Source organism: Phocoena phocoena, chromosome 2, assembly GCF_963924675.1.
Source record: "Phocoena phocoena chromosome 2, mPhoPho1.1, whole genome shotgun sequence".
In the NCBI taxonomy this organism is placed as follows: Eukaryota; Metazoa; Chordata; class Mammalia; order Artiodactyla; family Phocoenidae; genus Phocoena; species Phocoena phocoena.
In genome coordinates, this window is record NC_089220.1 from 1,664,701 (window position 1) to 1,686,316 (window position 21,616).

At 46.0% G+C, this 21,616-nt stretch overlaps 2 protein-coding genes across 3 annotated transcripts in view; one reads left to right on the forward strand and one right to left on the reverse strand.

Moving 5' to 3' along the window:
• The window catches only part of COA8 (cytochrome c oxidase assembly factor 8), a 36,093-nt gene extending 18,484 nt beyond the window's left edge, over nt 1-17,609 (reverse strand). The window contains exon 1 of one of the 2 annotated variants that reach the window (XM_065870938.1): nt 17,467-17,609. In XM_065870938.1, coding sequence (XP_065727010.1) covers nt 17,467-17,586 — 120 coding nt within the window. In that variant the 5' untranslated portion in view covers nt 17,587-17,609. The remainder of the gene's footprint in view (nt 1-17,466) is intronic. The other variant, XM_065870939.1, reaches the window with a different exon arrangement.
• Nucleotides 17,610-18,224: 615 nt separating this feature from the next.
• On the forward strand, nt 18,225-21,013 carry BAG5 (BAG cochaperone 5). The gene is made up of 2 exons (XM_065872259.1): nt 18,225-18,432; nt 19,432-21,013. The coding sequence occupies exon 2, from the start codon at nt 19,460-19,462 to the stop codon at nt 20,801-20,803; it is 1,344 nt and encodes a 447-aa protein (XP_065728331.1). The 5' UTR covers nt 18,225-18,432; nt 19,432-19,459; the 3' UTR covers nt 20,804-21,013.
• Nucleotides 21,014-21,616: the final 603 nt, after the last annotated feature.

The window sequence follows — 21,616 nt, forward strand, 5'->3', positions numbered from 1 at the left end:
CGTGCCGCAACTACTGAAGCCCGCGCGCCTAGAGCCCGTGCTCCGCAACAAGAGAAGCCACCTCAATGAGAAGCCCGCGCACCGCAACAAAGGGTAGCCCCCGCTCGCTGCAACTAGAGAAAGCCCGCGCGCAGCAACGAAGGCCCAACGCAGCCAAAAATAAATTATTTAAAAAAAAAAAAGAAGTAGGGTGAACAAGACCTACTGACCTCACCTATTTGTCAAGGACACAAATGATTTTCTTTTGTTATTTATTTATTTATTTTTGGCTGCGTTGGGTCTCCGTTGCTGCACGCTGGCTTTCTCTAGTTGTGGCGAGCTTGCCACAACTTCCCGGACCAGGGCTTGAACCCATGTCTCCTGCATTGGCAGGCGGACTCTTAACCACTGTGCCACCAGGGAAGTCCACAAATGATTTCTTTGATGAAATGGATAACAGCTTTCAAATACTGGAAGAATATTTTCTCAATTTGGTTTATTCACAATATGATGTCAACCGACAAGATACACTTTTTTTTTTTTTTTTTTTTTACTATTTATTTATTTATTTGGCTGTGCCGGGTCTTAGCTGCGGCACACGGGATCTAGTTCCCTGACCAGGGAGCGAACCCGGGCCCCTGCATTGTAAGCATGGAGTCTCAACCACTTGACCACCAGGAAGTCCCAAGATATACTTCTTTTTTTTTTTTTTTTTAAGATATACTTCTTAATTTAATCCACATTACAGTTGACCCTCAAACAACTTAGGGGTCGGGGTGCCGACCCTCCATACACTCAAAAATCTGCATACAACTTTACAGTCAGCCCTCCATATCAGAGGTGCCACATCTGCAGACTGAACCAACCTGAGAGTATACAGTACTACAGAAAAAAATCTGAGCGTAAGTGGATCTGCGAAGTTCAAACACGCATTGTTCAAGGGTCAAGTGTACTAACATTTCATCCTTCACTTTCCTAAGTCTGGACAATCAACAAAACAGTAAGTCAAGCCCTGATTTGGAAATTTTGCCAATTTCCATAGTGCAATGACTTCCACCATGGACAACTTCAAGCTAGCAACGTGATGTTACTGAACAAGGAGTTAGGAAAAGATGTGCAGAAATACCATTATATGTTATTTCTGCCATACAGGTATGGTAGAAATAGATGCAAATAACCTCAGAAGCAGAGATAGTTATAATCCAACTTTTAGTAAGGGAGGCAAACTCTTCCTCTCCTCTCTGAGAGTCTCTAAACGGGCCTGAGAGTCAAACTAACATAAAACAGATTAACAACTTATAGATTTTTTAATGTACACATGGGAGCACCCATAGGAAAATGAAGACCCCATAAAGCAGATAGGCCCAACTGCCTATATACCAGGCTGAACAAAAAGTAGCCACTGTGGAAGAGGGACTAAAATCTATGGGGAGACTAAAGGAAGGTAAGAGTTATTTTACCAAGACCCGTTTGCACAGACCTCTTTCGCTCTCTGGTGATAAGAACACATTTTGTTCCTGATTTACGAAAGGCAGCTTTCACGCGGGAGGTTTATCTCCTGCCTAAAGGAAGAAAAGGGGGCGGTCACAGTGCCCTTCTTGCACCTGCTGTCTTTCAAGTGCTTTTAGCTCAAAATAATCTTTATGCCAAAGTGGCCTATTTCGGGGTGGCTTATTTTGTTACCCTTTAGTACTATTTATTTATTTTTATTTTAAAAAATATTTATTTGGCTGTGCTGGCTCTTAGTTGCAGTGTGAGAGATCTAGTTAGCTGACCAGGGATCGAACCCGGGCTCCCTGCATTGGGAGCGCATTGCCTTAGCCACTGGACCACCAGGGAAGTCCCTTCTGTACTCTTTAGAGAGCTAAAATTTACACCATTAGTTTAACTGCCTAAAAATGTTTTTAATTTTCCTAAAGATATTTATGAGGATATAGAAGAAACTTAATAGAACGTCCAAAATTATCAACATAATAAAAAAAGTTTGTTTCCTGTAGGTATTGTCGCCTAGAAACAAGCAAATATAAGTGTGTGTGTATTAGAAAACTAGTAAGGAAAAGAAATTTTTAAAAATATTTTCTAAAATTCTCTGTGTGCAGTTTGTGCCATAAGAATTCTAATTAGCCTCATTTCTGAGCAATGAATATTAGCAGGCTCTGCTGCTTCCAATACTTCATTTTACTTTTTCTTTTATTACCTTCAGACTTCTGGAGAACGAAGCTGCTAGAACTAAAACCTTCTCCGTGCTTCATGCTAGCTTATTTCACGATTGACGCAAACATTTTTATTAAGATGAATTTTTCTCACAGCTGCAGAAGATGCAAGAGCCTACAGCTGATGAAAGTTAAAGGGAGTCAAGTACTAGCTTCTGAGAAGCCTTCTCCTCTCTGGCCCAGGGAATAAGTTTACAGATTTCCAGGCCCAAGCAGCACTTAACGCTGGCACCCTCCCACCAGGCCCTTGAAGGGTTCAAACAGCTGCACCTGCAGCGGCTCCGACTACCTCCTGTGCCAGCTGCCCCGGGCCTCGGGCCTCCGCGGCAGGCTGAAGGCTCCACTTCAGTTCTGCAGTCAGCTAGTGCGTGCAGCTCTAACTGCCCCCAGAGGCCCGCTCTACACCCACCGATTCTCCAGACTGCAGCCAGAGCGATCGCTCCAAATCATTCAACCTAACCGTGCTACTTCTTCCCTTAAAAACCGTCAGTGACTACTCATTACCCTCAGGCTAAAGTCTAAAATCCTCACTGTGGTCTAGCAGCCCAGGCCTGCCCCATCTCTGCTTCCCCGTCCACCCACCGGAACTTCCTTTAATAACAGGACAGCTGATTTCTGACCGTCCTCGGGAACTCTACTTATGTCCTCCCTGAATCCCTCTCTCATCTCGTCCCCTTCACTGGCTTCAGGCTCCATGGCGCATCTCCAGGGCATCCTGAGCCTCCTGGTGACGTGAGGAAACACGTGTTTCCCCCACTAGACTGCAAGCCCACGGGGGCAGAAACTGCATCTCTCTGGTTGTAACAAGCGCTTGTTGGAGGAATGTTCTTCCCAGTTGTTAAAAATCTTTCCTGTTCACTTTCTCTATGATTATGCAGAGAAATCCCTTCATCTTCAAAAAGCTTGATTTACATGAACGATTTGGTGGAGAAACATCTAGCAAAGTTTTTTTTAACATTTATTTATTTATTTTGGGCTGTGTCGGGTCTTAGCTGCAGCATGTGGTATCTTTCGTTGTGGCGCACGGGCTCCAGAGCGCGTGGGCTCAGTAACTGTGGCAGGAGGGCTTAGTTGCCCCGTGGCATGCGGGATCTTAGTTCCCCAACCGCGGATCGAACACGCGCCCCCTGAATTGGCAGGTGGATTCTCGACCACTGAACCACCAGGGAAGTCCCTAGCAAAGTTTAACTCGATATGGCAATCACTGATAACTAGCACCAGAATGCTGAGAAGTTCTGAGGGAGCCAGAAGCCATCACCGCCAAGAGTGTTCCTTATGTAACTGCTAGTTCTTGACGAGTTTCTAGGTTTTCCAGTAAACTCTCAAAGGCTGTATGATCAGAGAAGCAGAAGGACACTGAGTGGCTGAGTGTTCTGGAGTACGACTTACACATGGTGGAAGAACAGAGAGGCACTGTTGCAGGTGGACACGTCAGAGCTGCAGGGGAAGTGGAAAGCCAGGCTGACCGGCTGCTGGAGAGGGACAGAGGGAGACGGGGAGAAGCCTAGGCGTAGCTGTCACCTCTGCGTGGCCAGCTCACACTCCACACCGGTCTACTACACCCTACTGACTAGCTCAGCATGGCTGTTTCATTTCTTCCTGCAGACTCAAACATCTTTATCTTTGACCATTTTTACTTTTGTCTAGTTCTTCTAAAGAGTGTCTCTCTTGTTGTCACTGGGAAGCAAAGTTGAGCCGTAAGAGGCACAGCCAGAGTGGAAAGTTCTAAATGAAGGGCCAGCAAGTCCCCAAGAAGGGACTGAACTCATCCTTCGTGTGTGAAAGTGATAGGGCCCCACTAGCAGAAAGGCATCCTGATCTGCTACCTAAGACCTGAAACTATGCTCCTCGCCAGCAGGGTTGAAATACACTGACTTGATACTAGACTGACTTAAAAATCCTTTTTAGAAAGTAAAGGCAGGGGCTTCCCTGGTGGCGCAGTGGTTGAGAGTCCGCCTGACGATGCAGGGGACACGGGTTCCTGCCCCGATCCGGGAGGATCCCACATGCCGCGGAGCAGCTGGGCCCGTGAGCCATGGCCGCTGAGCCTGCGCGTCTGGAGCCTGTGCTCCGCAACGGGAGAGGCCACAACAGTGAGAGGCCCGCGTACCGGAAAAAAAAAAAAAAATGGCAGGACCGTAACACATAGACCTTTAATGTTTTATCCATCATTCTAAGAATAATATATGGTTACCACATTTTCCTTTTCTTTTAAAAAAGCTTTTAAGAAAAAAACCCTACTTTTCTGCAAGTATTTCTGGATTTTTCCCACACAGCCTTTGCATCTGTTGTATTCAGATATTCTCAGAAACTGAAGGTGATTCACACAAAGGGATCCAGTGAGTGGAGACAGAAACGGAGCCAGCCTGGGTCCCCTGCTGTGAACTTCTGTTGCAAGATGGGGTTCCTTCCCCTCCTCCAAGCTGGGGAGTCTGCACAACACCCCTTGGAGGTCAGCTCTGCCAGCAGCAAGGAGACAAAGGGGCAGGTTCCACCCTAACTGCACCTGTTTACCTGCCTTACTATCTCCCAGAACTGTACCCCATCTATTCTTACAGGTTCCCTATCAAGAAATGCTACAGGGCTTCCCTGGTGGCGCAGTGGTTGGGAGTCCGCCTGTCGATGCAGGGGACATGGGTTCATGCCCCGGTCTGGGAGGATCCCACATGCCGCGGAGCAGCTGGGCCTGTGAGCCATGCCACTGAGCCTGAGGTCCGGAGCCTGTGCTCCACAACGGGAGAGGCCACAACAGTGAGAGCTCTGCGTACCGAAAAAAAAAAAAAAAAGAAATGCTACAGAAGCCACCCCAGCTGCCCATGCGTAACAAGGCAAGCTCAAAGGAGCCGGGGTATTCAGTTACTTCCCCATATGCATCTTTTAGTTATTGCTTAAAACTACTGTACAGTTCATATGTGAACTCTGTGAACCAACTCCTTCAATCATCCTCAGTTTTCCACTATAATTTGAGAGACTGCATCTTCAATTACGGCAGAAGTAGTTCTTCTACTCTCCCCTATAAACATATATTCTGTCTTTGTTCACCCAAGAACTGCTATTTAAAAGGGAGAAGAAGGGGCTTGGGGGAGGAAAAGAAAGAACCCCTTCGAGGTTTGAATAATTACCATAATTTACCGTTCTTACAGCAAAGCATACAGCACAGCTTCCTGAGGCCTGGAGTGGCAGGGACGTGCGTGGGAAGGCGTGCTAGACCTGACAGTTCCGTGGAGGACCACACATGTTCTTACTGGTCACACTGAGTTTTCATTACTGGGGGGTGGGGTGGTGATGAACCTTCCAGTTTTTTCTCTGTAACTGTAAACTGCCAAGCTGGGCAGCCCCACACCAGGCCTCTCCTTGTTCAGCTCTGCAGGCCCAGCCTGGCTCTCCATCCCTTCTGCCTTGCAGCAGGCTCCAGAGCTCTGCCAGCACACTCCCACCCTGGGGCCTGTCCCTCTAGAAGCCGGGATTTGGAGTGGGAGACCTTTTTATCCAGTGCCTTCCTTCCCAGAAGTGCCTGTACACAACACAAAGCTCCTCTCTGAGTTAAAGTTTCACTGCCAGACACTGGGGAAACCAACGGGCAACAATGAAAGGAACAAATGTTGGCCAGATCCAGCGTTCTCGGCGTGTTTCCTGGTCTAGAGTCCTAACCCTCCCGGGATGGGAACTGAAAGCCTTTCCCTTCTGGAGAGGTGGAGCCCCCAGCCTGTCGTTCTAGGCAGACGCTAGACAAAGCAGCACACTGAATTCAGCAGTACACAAAAGGGCCACTGCATCAGGACCAAGCTGGGTTTATACGGGAGTGCAAGGCTGGTTTAACGTCCGAACATCAACAACCAATGAAGCAGTCTTCTCAGAAATAAAGAAGTCAAATCCACATGAGGTCAAGGCTGTAGAGTGCAGCTGTCTGTTTACAGGAAACACACAGGGCAGAGGACCACATTAAATTACACCATGGGAATGCAATCAGCAAAATCCAGACTCTGAGAAACTCCAAAGGACAGACTCCCCTCAGCAGCCCCAGACAGACTGCGTCAAAAACAGGAAGGGGACCGGAATCACAACTAACTGCTGGACAATCATCGACAGGAAGACACTGGAACTCACCAGAAAAGACACCCCACAACCAAAGACAAAGGAGAAGCCACAATGAGCTGGTAGGAGGGGCGCAAATCACAATAGAATCAAATCCCATAGCCGCTGGGCGGGTGACTCACGAACTGCAGAACACTTACACCACAGGAGTCCACACACTGGAGTGAAGGTCCTGAGCCCCACGGCAGGCTTCCCAACCTGGGGGTCCAGCAACGGGAGGAGGAATTCCTAGAGAATCAGACTTTGAAGGCTATCGGGATTTGACTGCAGGACTTCGACAGGACTGGGGGAAACAGAGACTCCACTCCTGGAGGGCACACACGAAGTAGTGCGTGCATCAGGACCCAGGGGAAGGAGCAGCGACCCCATAGGAGACTGAACCAGACCTACCTGCTAGTGTTGGAGAGTCTCCTGCAGAGGCAGGGGGTGGCTGTGGCTCACCGTGGGGACAAGGACACTGGCAGCAGCAGTTCTGGGAAGTACTCATTGTCATGAGCCCTCCCAGAATCCTCCATTAGCCCCACCAAAGAGCCCAGGTAGGCTCCAGTGCTGGGTCGCCTCAGGCCAAACAACCAATAGGGAGGGAACCCAGCCCTATCAGCAGACAAGCGGTTTAAAGTGTTACTGAGCTCCGCCCACCAGAGCAACAGCCAGCTCTACCCAACACCAGTCCCTCCCGTGAGGAAACTTGCTCAAGCTTCTGAGAGAGCCTCATCCACCAGAGGGCAGACAGCAGAAGCAAGAAGAACTACAATCCTGCAGTCTGTGGAAGAAAAACCACACTCACAGAAAGACAGACAAAATGGAAAGGCAGAGGACTTTGTACCAGATGAAGGAACAAGATAAAACCCCAGAAAAAACAACTAAACAAAGTGGAGATAGGCAACCTTCCAAAAAGAATTCAGAATAATGATAGTGAAGATGACCCAGGACCTCAGAAAAAGAATGGAGGCAAAGACCAAAATGATGCAAGAAATGTTGAACAAAGACCTAGAAGAATTAAAGAACAAACGCCTAGAAGAATTAACAAACGGACAGAGATAGACAATACAATAACTGAAATGAAAAATACACCAGAAGGAATCAATAGCAGAATAACTGAGGCAGAAGAACAGATAGTGACCTGGAAGACAGAATGGTGGAATTCACCACTGTGGAACAGAATAAAGAAAAAAGAACGAAAAGACATGAAGACAGCCTAAGAGACCTCTGGGACAACATTAAACACAACAACATTCAGATTATAGGGGTCCCAGAAGGAGAAGAGAGAGAGAAAGAACCCGAGAAAATATTTGAAGAGATGATAGTCGAAAACTTCCCTAACATGGGAAAGGAAATAGCCAGCCAAGTCCAGGAAGCGCAGAGAGTCCCAGGCAGGATAAACCCAAGGAGAAACATGCCGACACACATAGTAATCAAACTGACAAAAATTAAAGACAAAGAAAAATTATTGAAAGCAGCAAGGGAAAAACGACAAATAACATACAAAGGAACTCCCATAAGGTTAACAGCTGATTTCTCAGCAGAAACTCTACAAGCCAGAAGGGAGTGGCATGATATACTTAAAGTGATGAAAGGGAGGAACCTACAACCAAGATTACTCTACCCGGCAAGGATCTCATTCAGATTCGATGGAGAAATCAAAAGCTTTACAGACAAGCAAAAGCTAAGAGAATTCAGCACCACCAAACCAGCTCTACAACAAATGCTAAAGGAACTTCTCTAAGTGGGAAACACAAGAGAAGAAAAGGACCTACAAAAACAAACCCATAACAATTAAGAAAATGATAATAGTAATATACATATCAATAATTACCTTAAACGTGAATGGATTAAATGCTCCAACCAAAAGACACAGGCTCACTGAATGGATAAAAAAACAAGACCCATATATATGCTGTCTACAAGACACCCACTTCAGACCTACGGACACATACAGACTGAAAGTGAGGGGATGGAAAAAGATATTCCATGCAAATGGAAATCAAAAGAAAGCTGGAGTAGCCATACTCATATCAGATAAAACAGACTTTAAAGAATGTTACAAGAGACAAGGAAGGACACTACATAATGATCAAGGGATCAATCCAAGAAGAAGATATAACAATTATAAATATATATGCACCCAATATAGGAGCACCTCAATGCATAAGGCAACTGCTAACAGCTACAAAAGAGGAAATCAACAGTAACACAATAATAGCGGGGGACTTTAACACCTCACTTACACCAATGGACAGATCATCCAAACGGAAAATTAATAAGAAACACAAGCTTTAAATGACACAATAGACCAGAGAGATTTAATTGATATTTACAGGACATTCCATCCAAAAACAGCAGATTACACTTTCTTCTCAAGTGCACACAGAACATTCTCCAGGATAGATCACATCTTGGGTCACAAATCAAGCCTCGGTAAATTTAAGAACATTGAAATCATATCAAGCACCTTTTCCGACCACAATGCTATGAGATTAGAAATCAATTACAGGGAAAAAAAGGTAAAAAACACAAACACATGGAGGCTAAACAATACGTTACTAAATAACCAACAGATCACTGAAGAAATCAAAGAGAAAATAAAAAAATACCTACAGACAAATTACAACAAAAACACAACGATCTAAAACCTATGGGATGCAGCAAAAGCAGTTTTAACAGGGAAGTTTATAGCAATACAAGCCAACCTCAAAAAAAAAGAAAAATCTCAAATAAACAATCTAAACTTACACCTAAAGGAACTAGAGAAAGAAGAACAAACAAAACCCAAAGTTAGTAGAAGGAAATAAATCATAAAGATCAGAGCAGAAATAAATGAGATAGAAACAAAGAAAACAATAGCAAAGTTCAATAAAACTAAAAGCTGGTTCTTTGAGAAGATAAACAAAATTGATAAATCTTTAGCCAGACTCATCAAGAAAAAGAGGGAGAGGACTCAAATCAATAAAATTAGAAATGAAAAAGGAGAAGTTAGGGCTTCCCTGGTGGCACAGTGGTTAAGAATCTGCCTGCCAATGCAGGGGACACGGGTTCGAGCCCTGGTCCGGGAAGATCCCAGATGCTGCAGAGCAACTAAGCCCGTGTGCCACAACTACTGAGCCTGCGTTCTACAGCCCATGAGCCACAATTACTGAGCCTGTGAGTCACAACTACTGAGCTCGCGAGCCACAACTACTGAAGCCTGCACGCCTAGAGCCCGTGCTCCGCAACAAGAGGAGCCACCACAATGAGAAGCATGCGCACCGCAATGAAGAGTAGCCCCCGCTCACAACTAGAGAAAGTCCGCGCGCAGCAACAAAGACCCAACATAGCCAAAAAAAAAAAGGAGAAGTTACAATGGACACCGCAGAAATACAAAGCATCATAAGAGACTACTATAAGCAACTCTATGCCAATAAAATGGACAACCTGGAAGAAATGGACAAATTCTTAGACAGATATAATCTTCCAAGACTAAACCAGGAAGAATTAGAAAATATAAACTGACCAATCACAAGTAATGAAATTGAAACTGTGATTAAAAATCTTCCCACAGGGCTTCCCTGGCGGCGCAGTGGTTGAGAGTCCGCCTGCCGGTGCAGGGGACACAGGTTCGTGCCCCGGTCTGAGAGGATCCCGCATGCCGCGGAGCGGCTGGGCCTGTGAGCCATGGCCGCTGGGCCTGCGCGTCCGAAGCCTGTGCTCTGCAACGGGAGAGGCCACAGCAGTGAGAGGCCCGCATACCCACCCCCCCAAAAAAAAAAAAAAAATCTTCCAACAAACAAAAATCCAGGACCAGATGGCTTCACAGGTGAATTCTATCAAACATTTAGAGAAGAGCTAACACCCATCCTTCTCAAACTCTTGCAAAAAATTGCAGAGGAAGGAACATTCCCAAACTCATTCTGTGAGGCCACCATCACCCTGATACCAAAACCAGACAAAGATACTACCAAAAAAAAGAAAATTACAGACCAATATCACTGATGAATACAGATGCAAAAATCCTCAACAAAATACTAGCAAACAGAATCCAACAACACATTAAAAGGATCATACACCATGATCAAGTAGGATTTATCCCAGGGATGCAAGGATTCTTCACTATATGCAAATCAATGTGATATACCATATTCACAAACTGAAGAACAAAAACCATATGATCATCTCAATAGATGTGGAAAAAGCTTTTGACAAAATTCAACACCTATTTATGATAAAAAATCCCCAGAAACTGGGCATAGAGGGAACCTACCTCAACATAATAAAGGCCATATATGTCAAACCCACAGCGAACATCATTCTCAATGGTGAAAAACTGAAAGCATTTCCTCTAAGATCAGGAACAAGACAAGGATGCCCACTCTTGCCACTCTTATTCAACATAGTTTTGGAAGTCCTAGCCACGGCAATCAGAGAAAAAAAAGAAATAAAAGGAATACAAATTGGAAAAGAAGAAGTACAACTGTCACTGTTTGCAGATGCCACGATACTATACATAGAGAATCCTAAAGATGCCACCAGAAAACTGCTAGAGCTAATCAGTGAATTTGGTAAAGTTGCAGGATACAAAATTAATGCACAGAAATCTCTTGCATTCCTATACACTAACAATGAAAGATCAGAAAGAGAAATTAAGGAAAATATCCCATTCACCATTGCAACAAAAAGAATAAAATACCTAGGAATAAACCTACCTAAGGAGGTAAAAGACCTGTACTCAGAAAACTATAAGACACTGATGAAAGAAATCAAAGATGACACAAAGAGATGGAGAGATATACGATGTTCTTGGATTGGAAGAATCAATATTGTGAAAATGACTATACTACCCAAAGCAATCTACAAATTCAATGCAATCCCTATCAAATTACCAGCGGCATTTTTTACAGAACTAGAACAAAAAAATCTTAAAATTTGTAGAGAGACACAAAAGACCCCGAATAGCCAAAGCAGTCTTCAGGGAAAAAAACGGAGCTGGAGGAATCAGACTCCCTGACTTCAGACTATACTACAAAGCTACAGTAATCAACACAATATGGTACTGGCACAAAAACAGAAACATAGATCAATGGAATAAGATAGAAAGCCCAGAGATAAACCCACGCACCTATGGTCAACTAATCTATGACAAAGGAGGCAAGGATATACAGTGGAGAAAAGATAGTCTCTTCAATAAGTGGTGCTGGGAAAACTGGACAGCTACATGTAGAAGAATGAAATGAGAACACTCCCTAACACCATACACAAAAATAAAGTTAAAATGGATTAGAGACCTAAATGTAAGACCAGACACTATAAAACTCTTAGAGGAAAACATAGGAAGGACACTCTTTGACACAAATCACAGCAAGATTTTTTTTTTTTTTTTTTTTTTTTTTTTTGCAGTACGCGGGCCTCTCACTGTCGTGGCCTCTCCCGCTGCGGAGCACAGGCTCAGCGGCCATGGCTCACGGGCCCAGCTGCTCCACGGCATGTGGGGTCTTCCCGGACTGGGGCACAAACCCGTGTCCCCTGCATCAGCAGGCGGACTCTCAACCACTGCGCCACCAGGGAAGCCCCAGCAAGATCTTTTTTGATCCACCTCCTAGAGTAACAGAAATAAAAACAAAAATAAACAAATGGGACCTAATGAAACGTAAAAGCTTTTGCAGAGCAAAGGAAACTACAAACAAGTCGAAAAGACAACCCTCAGAATGGGAGATAATATTTGCAAACAAATCAATGAACAAAGGATTAATGTCCAAAATATATAAACAGCTCATGTAGCTCAATTTTTTTTGCGGTACGCGGGCCTCTCACTGTTGTGGCCTCTCCCGTCGCGGAGCACAGGCTCCGGACGTGCAGGATCAGCGGCCATGGCTCACAGGCCCAGCCGCTCCACAGCATGTGGGATCTTCCCAGCCCAGGGCACGAACCCGTGTCCCCTGCATCGGCAGGTGGATTCTCAACCACTGCGCCGCCAGGGAAGCCCCGCAGCTCAATATTAAAGAAACAAACAACCCAATCCAAAAATGGGCAGAAGACCTAAACAGACATTTCTCCAAAGAAGACATACAGATGGTCAAGAAGCACATGAAAATCTGCTCAACCTCACTAATTATTAGAGAAGTGCAAATCAAAACTACAATGAGGTATCACCTCACAGCAGTTAGAACGGGCATCATCAGAAAATCTACAAACAACAAATGCTGGAGAGGGTGTGGAGAAGAGGGAACCCTCTTGCACTGCTGGTGGGAATGTAAATTGATACAGCCACTATGAAGAACAGTATGGAGGTTGCTTAAAAAACTACAAATAGAATTACCATATGACACAGCAATCCCACTACTGGGCATATACCCAGAGAAAACCATAATTCAAAAAGACACATGCACCCCAATGTTCACTGCAGCACTATTTACAACAACCAGGACATGGAAGCAACCTAAATGCCCATCGACAGATGAATGGATAAAGATGATGTGGTACATATATACAATGGAATATTACTCAGCCATAAAACGGAACAAAACTGGGTCATTTGTAGAGACATGGATGGATTTAGAGACTGTCATACAGAGTGAAGTAAGTCAGAAAGAGAAAAACAAATATCGTATATTAACACATATATGTGGAACCTAGAAAAACGGTACAGAATAACCAGTTTGCAGGGCAGAAATAGAGACACAGATGTAGAGAACAAACGTATGGACACCAAGGGGGAAAGTGGAGGGGGGGTGGTGGTGGTGGTGGGATGAATTGGGAGATTGGGATTGACATATATACACTAATATGTATAAAATAGATAACTAATAAGAACCTGCTGTATAAAATAAATAAATAAAATTCAAAAAAAAGGAAGGGGATAGAGTCAAACCCTATAGACTGAAAGAAAACTAAAAGAATATTAATCAATCTCAATGTGTAGACCTTATTTGGATGCTGATACAAGCAAATTGTAAAAGAAAACATTTATGACATTTCTAAAACAACTGAAGAAATCTGAACATTGGAAATTTGCTGGGATTAAGGAATTATAATATTTTTAGGTGTGACAATGGTATTATGTCTTTTATATATATATATATACACACACACACATGTATATATATTTAAGTCTGTATCTTTTAAAGATACATACTGAAATACTTACAAATGAAATATGTCTGCTATTTGGCATAAAATTATCTGGGAAGGGGGACCTGATGGGGCTAAAGATGAAATAAACAGCCATGAGTGGATAACTGGAGAAGCAGGGTACTGGATACACAACAATTCTTTATATTCTTCTATCTTTGTACATGTTTCAAATTTCCCGTAAGTAACAAAAAAAGAAAATCAATAAATCAAAGTAATTCTCCACATTAACAGAACAAGGGGAAATCATGTAATTGTTTCAATAGGTGAAGGAAAAGCATTTGGTAGCGTTAGAACACTGGACTGAGTGGGAAAACACTGATTTCAATCCTGACTCTGCTCTGTGATTAGCAGGCAGTCACTTTACATCTCTGGGTCCCAATTTCCTCACCTTTATGATAACAGAGTTAAATTGCATGGTTTTTAAGTCCTCCCACCCCAGCTTTGTTTTCCAACTATTTATTGAAAGCCTTTTAAATACTAGAAATAGCCATGTTAACCTTAAAATTCAGTGACTGGCTCTCTCACCAGTTTCTCATTTATCCTGAGTTTCAACTTCTTCCTATGAGGTTTATTCCAAATCTAAACTTGGGGATTTTGGAGATCATTCTCCTTAATGGAAATGTAAGCAAAACGTGACACCAGTAGTTCCATTATCTGTTGTTACTTGCAAATATTACCTCTGTATGCTGAGGGCCTGTTTCTCTGTTTTGTTCATCTAAAAATTACTAGAAGAAAAATTTTAATTCATTATCCTTTGGATAAAGGAACTATAACATGTATATTCCTTATGTGCAAGCATTATGATCTTGAAATTGTTTAATCGTACTGTAAAAGTAAGTAATTATTGAAAAGTAATTATTCAATCTCATCTGTAAAATGGGGATGATAAAAGCACCTACTGGACATAATTCTGAGGCTTAAATAAGGTAAAATATGTAAAGTTTTCAGAACAGTGCATGCAAGTGCTTGATAAATGTTTACTATCAGTATAAACGTGAATGGAATTCAGGACTATAGCAAATATTAATGCATATGATGTAACCGTGGTTCCCTAACTTGTGAACTTATTGGACTTGCCCTTAAGAATCCTGATGTTTGGGGCTTCCCTGGTGGCACGGTGGTTAAGAACCTGCCTGCCAACGCAGGGGACACGGGTTGGAGCCCTGGTCCGGGAAGATCTCACATGCCGCGGAGCAACTAAGCCCGTGCGCCACAACTACTCAGCCTGCGCTACAGAGCCCACGAGCCCCAACTACTGAAGCCCACGCGCCTAGAGCCCGTGCTCCGCAACGAGAGAAGTCACCACAATGAGAAGCCCGCGCACTGCAACCAAGAGTAGCCCCCGCTCGCCATAACTAGAGAAAGCCCGTGCACAGCAATGAAGACCCCATGTAGCCATAAATAAATAAATTAAAAAAAAAAAAAAAGAATCCTGATGTTTGGACTTCCCTGGTGGCACAGTGGTTAAGAATTTGCCTGCCAATGCAGGGGTTCGATCCCTGGTCCAGGAAGATCCCACATGCCACGGAGAGCTGCGCCACAACTACTGGGCTTATGCTCTAGAGCCCTCGAGCCACAACTACTGAATCCCACACACCTAGAGCCCGTGCTCCACAACAAGGAAAGCCACCGCAACGAGAAGCCCACACACCACAACAAAGAGTAGCCCCCTCTCGCCGCAACTAGAGAAAGCCCACGCACAGCAACGAAGACACAACACAGCCATAAATAAATAAATTTATTTATTTTTAAAAAAATAGTAGCCAGGGAATTCCCTGGCCGTTCAGTGGTTAGGACTCTGCGCTTTCACTGCTGAGGGCCCAGGTTTAATCCCTGGTCAGGGAACTAATATCCCGCAAGCTGCACGGCATGGCCAAAAAATAAATTAGTAAATAATAATAATAATAAACTGGTAGCCAGAGATTAGAGAGGGAAATAAATTGTGTAGGTCCTAAAAGCAGGTCTCCTTAACGCAAGTGAAGAACAAAGAATGAGGAAATACATAGGGTGAACTAGAAATACAGGATTAAAATATATCTCTTTAGATAAAGAAAACAAAAGGTTTAGGACCTGTGACTTTTAAGAAGACCTTTAAAAATATTTAAAATCACAGCCTGAAAGACAACAATCTCCCTCTGCTGTAGGAATTTAATTCCCTGGAGAACCGGCTGCGTGCTCAGGAAGCACACAAAGATGGGGCCAAATACATAGGAAACACAAACTGCCCTGAGGAAAGAACCGCTCTTTAACGTCCCATCCAAAACCTAGCGTAACGCGGAACACATTCTAAAAAACAACAACAAGGGCTTCCCTGGAGGCGCAGTGGTTGAGAGTCCGCCTGCCGATGCAGGGGACGCGGGTTCCTGCCCCGGTCCGGGAGGATCCCACATGCCGCGGAGCCGCTGGGCCCGTGAGCCATGGTCGCTGGGCCTGCGCGTCCGGAGCCTGTGCTCCGCAGCGGGAGAGGCCGCAACAGTGAGAGGCCCGCGTACCGCAAAAAAATAAATAAATAATAAAATAAAAAACAACACAAGTCGTAAGGCTAGAACGGGGAAGGTCTGACTCATGGGTCAGCTGCTCCACTTTCGGCCTCATCGGCATCATCGCCTTCACAGGTGTAGGCAGTCCAACAGCTACGCAGCACTGGCTCCTTGTCACTTGGACCGCAAAGGGCAGAGGTCTCAGCCCGAGGATCAGACCCACAGTAAGACTTACTTTAACAAAAGGCTGTATGTCGACAGAGAAAGCCCTGTGTGGGTGCTGTTCTTTTTTCCAGCACTTGTTCACAAAAGAAGCTGGGCGAAGTCCTCACCGTGGGGGCAGCTGTTGGCTGATGTTGTTTGCCCTCCCAGAGCATTTTCAGATACCTGTTGAGTATCTTTCTGCCCAAAGACTGAGATGCTGGCGGGTTTCTGTGTTCTAGGAACATAAGTCAGGGCTGCGGCCACTGTATGAGGGAACTGAGCCAGAGGCTTGGGGTCTAGGCGCCCAGTTGCCCTGGTAACTCCCTGTTTACACTGTAAACCAGACAGAACTTCAAAGCTGCATTTATAAAAGCATGCTAATAGCAACAGACCAAAATAAATGAAAATTTACAGGCAGGCACGTTTTGGAATTCTTAATAAGCTCTTTTTATCCTTCTTTAATTATCGTTTAAAGGATGCTTGCCAGCCTCGCTCCTTAGCCTGCTGGCAAATGAAACGTTAGTTTTTGTATGCTTTTTTTTTTTTTTTTTTTTTGGTGGGGGGCGGGGGCAGGCTGCACAGCGCGGCATGCGGAACTTCCCCGACCAGGAATAGAACTCGCATCCTCTGCAATGGAAGCGCGGAGTCTTACGCACTGGACCGCCACGGAGGTCCAGTATTTTTAGGCTTCGTTTAAATATTCTATCTGCAGTCCATTCCACACCGTTAGTCCAAATTTTCACGTGACAGTTGGAATGAAGGCCTACGGCTCCCTCAAACAAAACATCCTGCCCCAAAGCAGTGCAGTTTATAAAAACTGCTCGCCACCCCTTGCTGCTAAAGATATTCATCTTTGTGCATCTTTGGTCAGTAACACGCATATATGCACACACAGTTTCCAAACCAGAAAAAGCGTTCAACGTGAAGTCCTACAAGATATGACGATAGTTTGTCATCACTTGACGAAAAGCACTAATAATTTGAACGAGGCCAAGCGCGCGCGAACACACACACACGCTGTGCTTATCAACAGCTCTTTAAATGTAAAGACTAATTACCCTCGACAAGAAATAAGGTACGTATAAACTTCCTAGCTGACTCTGCTCTACTTAACAGAAGTTCTGTCAACAGCCCCGGGGTGGCGGCGACGCAGAACACTTGGGGGCTCCGGGGCCTCCCGACTCTCCTCCACCCGCCCGTCCCCCCACGCCGCGTACGCTGCTCCGCGCCAGGCCCGTGCCGGCTCGGGGACCCTGCTCCCGGGGAGCTCAGCCGAGGCCGCCAGTGCGGCAACGCAGGTGAGCGCCCACGTGTGTCCCTGAGGTGCGCGGCTCGGGTCTGTCGCCCCTCGCGGTCACTCCCAGCCCAACCTCTCCGGGAACCACGCTCACCCGGCTCGGCGCGGCATCCCTGCGCTCACCGCCGCGCTCAGGGACGCGCTGGCAGCTGCCGCCGGAGAAGGCGCGGCAGAGAGGAAGGAGGAACCTCCTCGGGGGTCGCAAGGCCGCCATGGCTGCCGTCCGGCGGCTACCGCACGCACAGCGGAGTCGCGACGGTGCGAGGGGCTGCCTTACGGCACGGTCGCAAAGTCCGCGGGAGGGGACGACTCGGCCGACCATGGGCTTGCCCGGCATGTGACAGGCTGCGTAGGCGGCCGAACGGCGCGAGCGCGCCTGGGTGGCAGCTCCTCGGGCGCGGGCATTCCAGGGGATTGCGCTAGGCGGCTAGCGGCGGGCTCAGCAAGGGTCGAGGTGCAGCGCGGACGCCGGAGGACGTTTTCCCAGGGCGGGGGGTGTTCGGCCCGGGGGCGGGGCTGCCGGTCCCGGCGACTGCAGGACTGAGGGGCTTTGGCGGCGAAGCTTGCGATGGCGCAGGCTGCGCAGGTGAGCGAGGGCGGAGGCCTCCGCGGGGGGGGGGGGGGGTGGGGGGGGGCGGTGCGCGCGGCCTCCCTCGGCGCGGGCTGCCAGCGGACGACCCCTGTCCTGTCAGACGCCGCCGGGCCTGGTTTCGGAGCCGGGCTCCCCGCAGCCGGCCGGGCCCGAGTTCCCTCCCTTCTCGCCTGCTCCCCTGGCCAGGCCGAGCGCGGCCGTCCCCTCCCCCCACGGGCCATTGTGAGGTCAGGCCGGCCGGCGCGTCGTGGGGCCGGGGCGAGACGCCCGGAGCGGCCGCTGCGGCCGGTAGCTGCCGCTGCCACCGCCGGCCCCTTCCCTGGCTGCCCCGTTCAGACCTAGCCGGGACGGGGAGAGAGATGCAGCTTGGGGCGCAGCTCCGGTGCCGCACCCCGTAAAGGGTCGATCTTCCATCTGGCCACTTCACCCCCAGGAAGCCACGACCGACCCAGCTTAGACCGCTGCTGGGTAAAGTGCTGGGAGGGCCGGGCGAGAGGGGAGGAAACAGCAGAGGCAGCCTGCTCTTCTGGGCTTCCAGAGGCGTGTTCTGGGCTCGGCCACCCACAGGGGATTAGTTTCGGTTGAGCATCCATCCCCCTCCCGTGAAAGAGCGTAAAAAAAAAAAATGCGTTAAGCCCTTCTGGACCCTTAAAGGGAGGCTGGTGAATGAATTAGTCATAGTTGTCTCATTCTCGTGGGGTGTGGTTTGGAGGAGGAGAGGAGCATGATAGGGCCCAGGGGGTACTAGGCCTCCGAAGCCCAAGGTGGTGCCTTTAACGTAACCCCAGTCGCCTTCCCTGTGGAATTTTATCCCTGTGCAGGGAGGATTTGTGAGGTGTGAAAAGGGTGGGGCGAGAAACAGGCTATCTTTACACAAGTACTTAAAGGGTGGAGAGGAAGTAGAAGCGGGGACTTTTGGGAGTGTCTGCGAACCCCTGGTGTTTGTTTCAGTGGCTCAGCTCCTTTTGTTTAGTTTCTTTTCCTGAAACTAGGCATAGCACTTTGGCCTGATGGGGTTGCTTCAGTGAGCCCATGTCGTCTGGAAGGTTAGGAGAGCTGCTGTTTCACATCCCGCAGAGGTGCCCTGCTCTTGCCAAAAACCAGCTTCCAGTGTTAGGACCTAAGGTACTTGTGCTTTTTCCAAGCTGATGGTTCAGCCTCGTGGCATACTTATGAAGGCATATGCCGTTTTCTTTGATGACTGAGGAAACTGAATTTCCCAGGTCCGGAGCTCTGGCTCATATTCCCCACGGCAGTAACCCTGGTCTCAATCACTGTCATGTTTAGGTTGTTTTCAGGAGAGGGAGTTGATTAGTCACTCTAATTTCTGTACTCGAGCGTGACTGTTCTTGGGATCGGAATAACAAGCCGTATTTCTTAAGCATATCTTTGTAGAATGAATTAATATATGATTACCATTCTGCAGGCTTTGTGGTGTAATAAGTTATCATGTTTGTCATCTTTTAGTGCTTGTGAAACTGAACACAACAAAAGTATGGAGATGGGAAACCAACATCCTTCTATTACTAGGCTTCAGGAAATCCAAAAGGAGGTAAAAAGCATAGAACAGCAAGTAATTGGTTTCAGCGGTCTGTCAGACGACAAGAATTACAAGAAACTGGAGAGGATTCTAACAAGACAACTATTTGAAATAGACTCGGTAGATACTGAAGGAAAAGGAGATATTCAGCAAGCTAGGAAGAGGGCAGCACAAGAGACAGAGCGTCTTCTCAAAGAGTTGGAGCAGAATGCAAACCACCCACACAGGATCGAAATAGAGAACATTTTTAAAGAAGCCCAGTCCCTAGTGAAAGAGAAGATTGTGCCATTTTATAGTGGAGGCAACTGTGTAACTGATGAGTTTGAAGAAGGCATCCAGGATGTCATTTTGAGGCTGACACACGTTAAAACTGGAGGCAAGATCTCCTTGCGGAAAGCACGGTATCACACTTTAAGCAAAATCTGTGCAGTGCAAGAGATTATCGAGGACTGCGTGAAAAAGCAGCCTTCCCTGCCGCTTTCTGAGGACGCGCATCCCTCAGTTGCCAAAATTAACTCTGTGATGTGTGAAGTGAACAAGGCCAGAGGCACTCTGATTGCCCTTCTTACGGGAGTGAACAGTGATGAGACTTGCAGGCACTTATCTTGTGTGCTGTCGGGGCTGATGGCCGATCTGGATGCTTTAGACGTGTGCGGCCGCACAGAAATCAGAAATTACCGGAAGGAGGTCGTGGAAGATATCAACCAGTTATTGAAGTACTTGGATTTAGAAGAGGAAGCAGATAGCACTGGTGCGTTTGACCTGGGGCAGAATCATTCCATTTTAAAAATAGAACAGGTCCTCAAGAGAATGAGAGAAATAAAAAACGAACTTCTTCAAGCACAGAATCCTTCAGAATGGTACCTGAGCTCCAAAACAGAGCTGCAGGGTTTGATTGGACAGTTGGATGAGGTAAGTCTTGAAAAAAACCCCTGCATCCGGGAAGCCAGGAGAAGAGCGGTGATCGAAGTTCAGACCCTCATCACTTACATCGACTTGAAGGAAGCCCTCGAGAAGAGAAAGCTGTTTGTTTGTGAGGAGCACCCCTCACACAAAGCGGTCTGGAATGTCCTGGGAAACTTGTCAGACATCCAAGGGGAAGTTCTCTCATTTGATGGCAGTCGAAATGATAAGAACTACATCCGGCTGGAAGAGCTGCTCACCAAGCAGCTGCTTGCCCTGGACGCCGTTGACCCACAGGGAGAGGAGAAGTGTAAGGCTGCCCGGAAGCAGGCAGTGAAGCTTGCACAGAATATTCTCAGCTATCTCGACTTGAAATCCGATGAATGGGAGTACTAAAACGCCAGAGAGCCCACGGTTGATCATTCTTATTTTGCACTTTATATATATGTCTGTGTATTTATAGAGAGCTTTCAGTTTGTTGAGCCTGGATGTGATTTATACATGCATATCTCAATCTCAGTATTTATGATTTAAGCAAATTCAGTATCTCTGCTGCTTTTGATGTTGAAAAACAAATATTACGACATACTAACTTTTCCATTTGGATCACTATGTTGTGGTGTGGTTTTCTGTTGTTTTTTTTTAAATCAGAAAATGGAATAGGGGCAGCTTTTAGAACAGTTTTAATAGGTTGTTCAAGCATTAACATGCAGATGTTTCAGAATCTAGAATAGACATAACCTTACATAATAAATACCAGGACAGTTATGAGGAAGGGGGAAATTTTTGGTTAAGTGGAAGTAAGGTCCAAGCAGAGACACAGTACAATGAAATGTTTTATTATGCTAAATAAAGCAGAAGGATTTTTTTCATTTATAAAACCCAGTTGGTTCCACCCAATTTAATAGGGTGGGAGTCTTCTTGTTTTTTTGGATGGTGGGTTTTTTTATAAACATTTTTTGTTTGAAATACAGTGTATTTTCTCCTGTACTCTGCATTTAGAGGGGGAGTCTTATTCTTGTGTATGACATAATAAAATTATGAAAACGAATAGCAAAAACACCTTTGAGACTGCATTGAAGAAGGGATAAAACACCAGCTGATACCTTCAAGTTGTTTTTGTTTGTAAAATCTAAACTTAGAATTTCCCTTAGAAATTACTAAGGATGGGAACATTTAAATGAAGTTAATGGACCTTGGAAAAAAAAA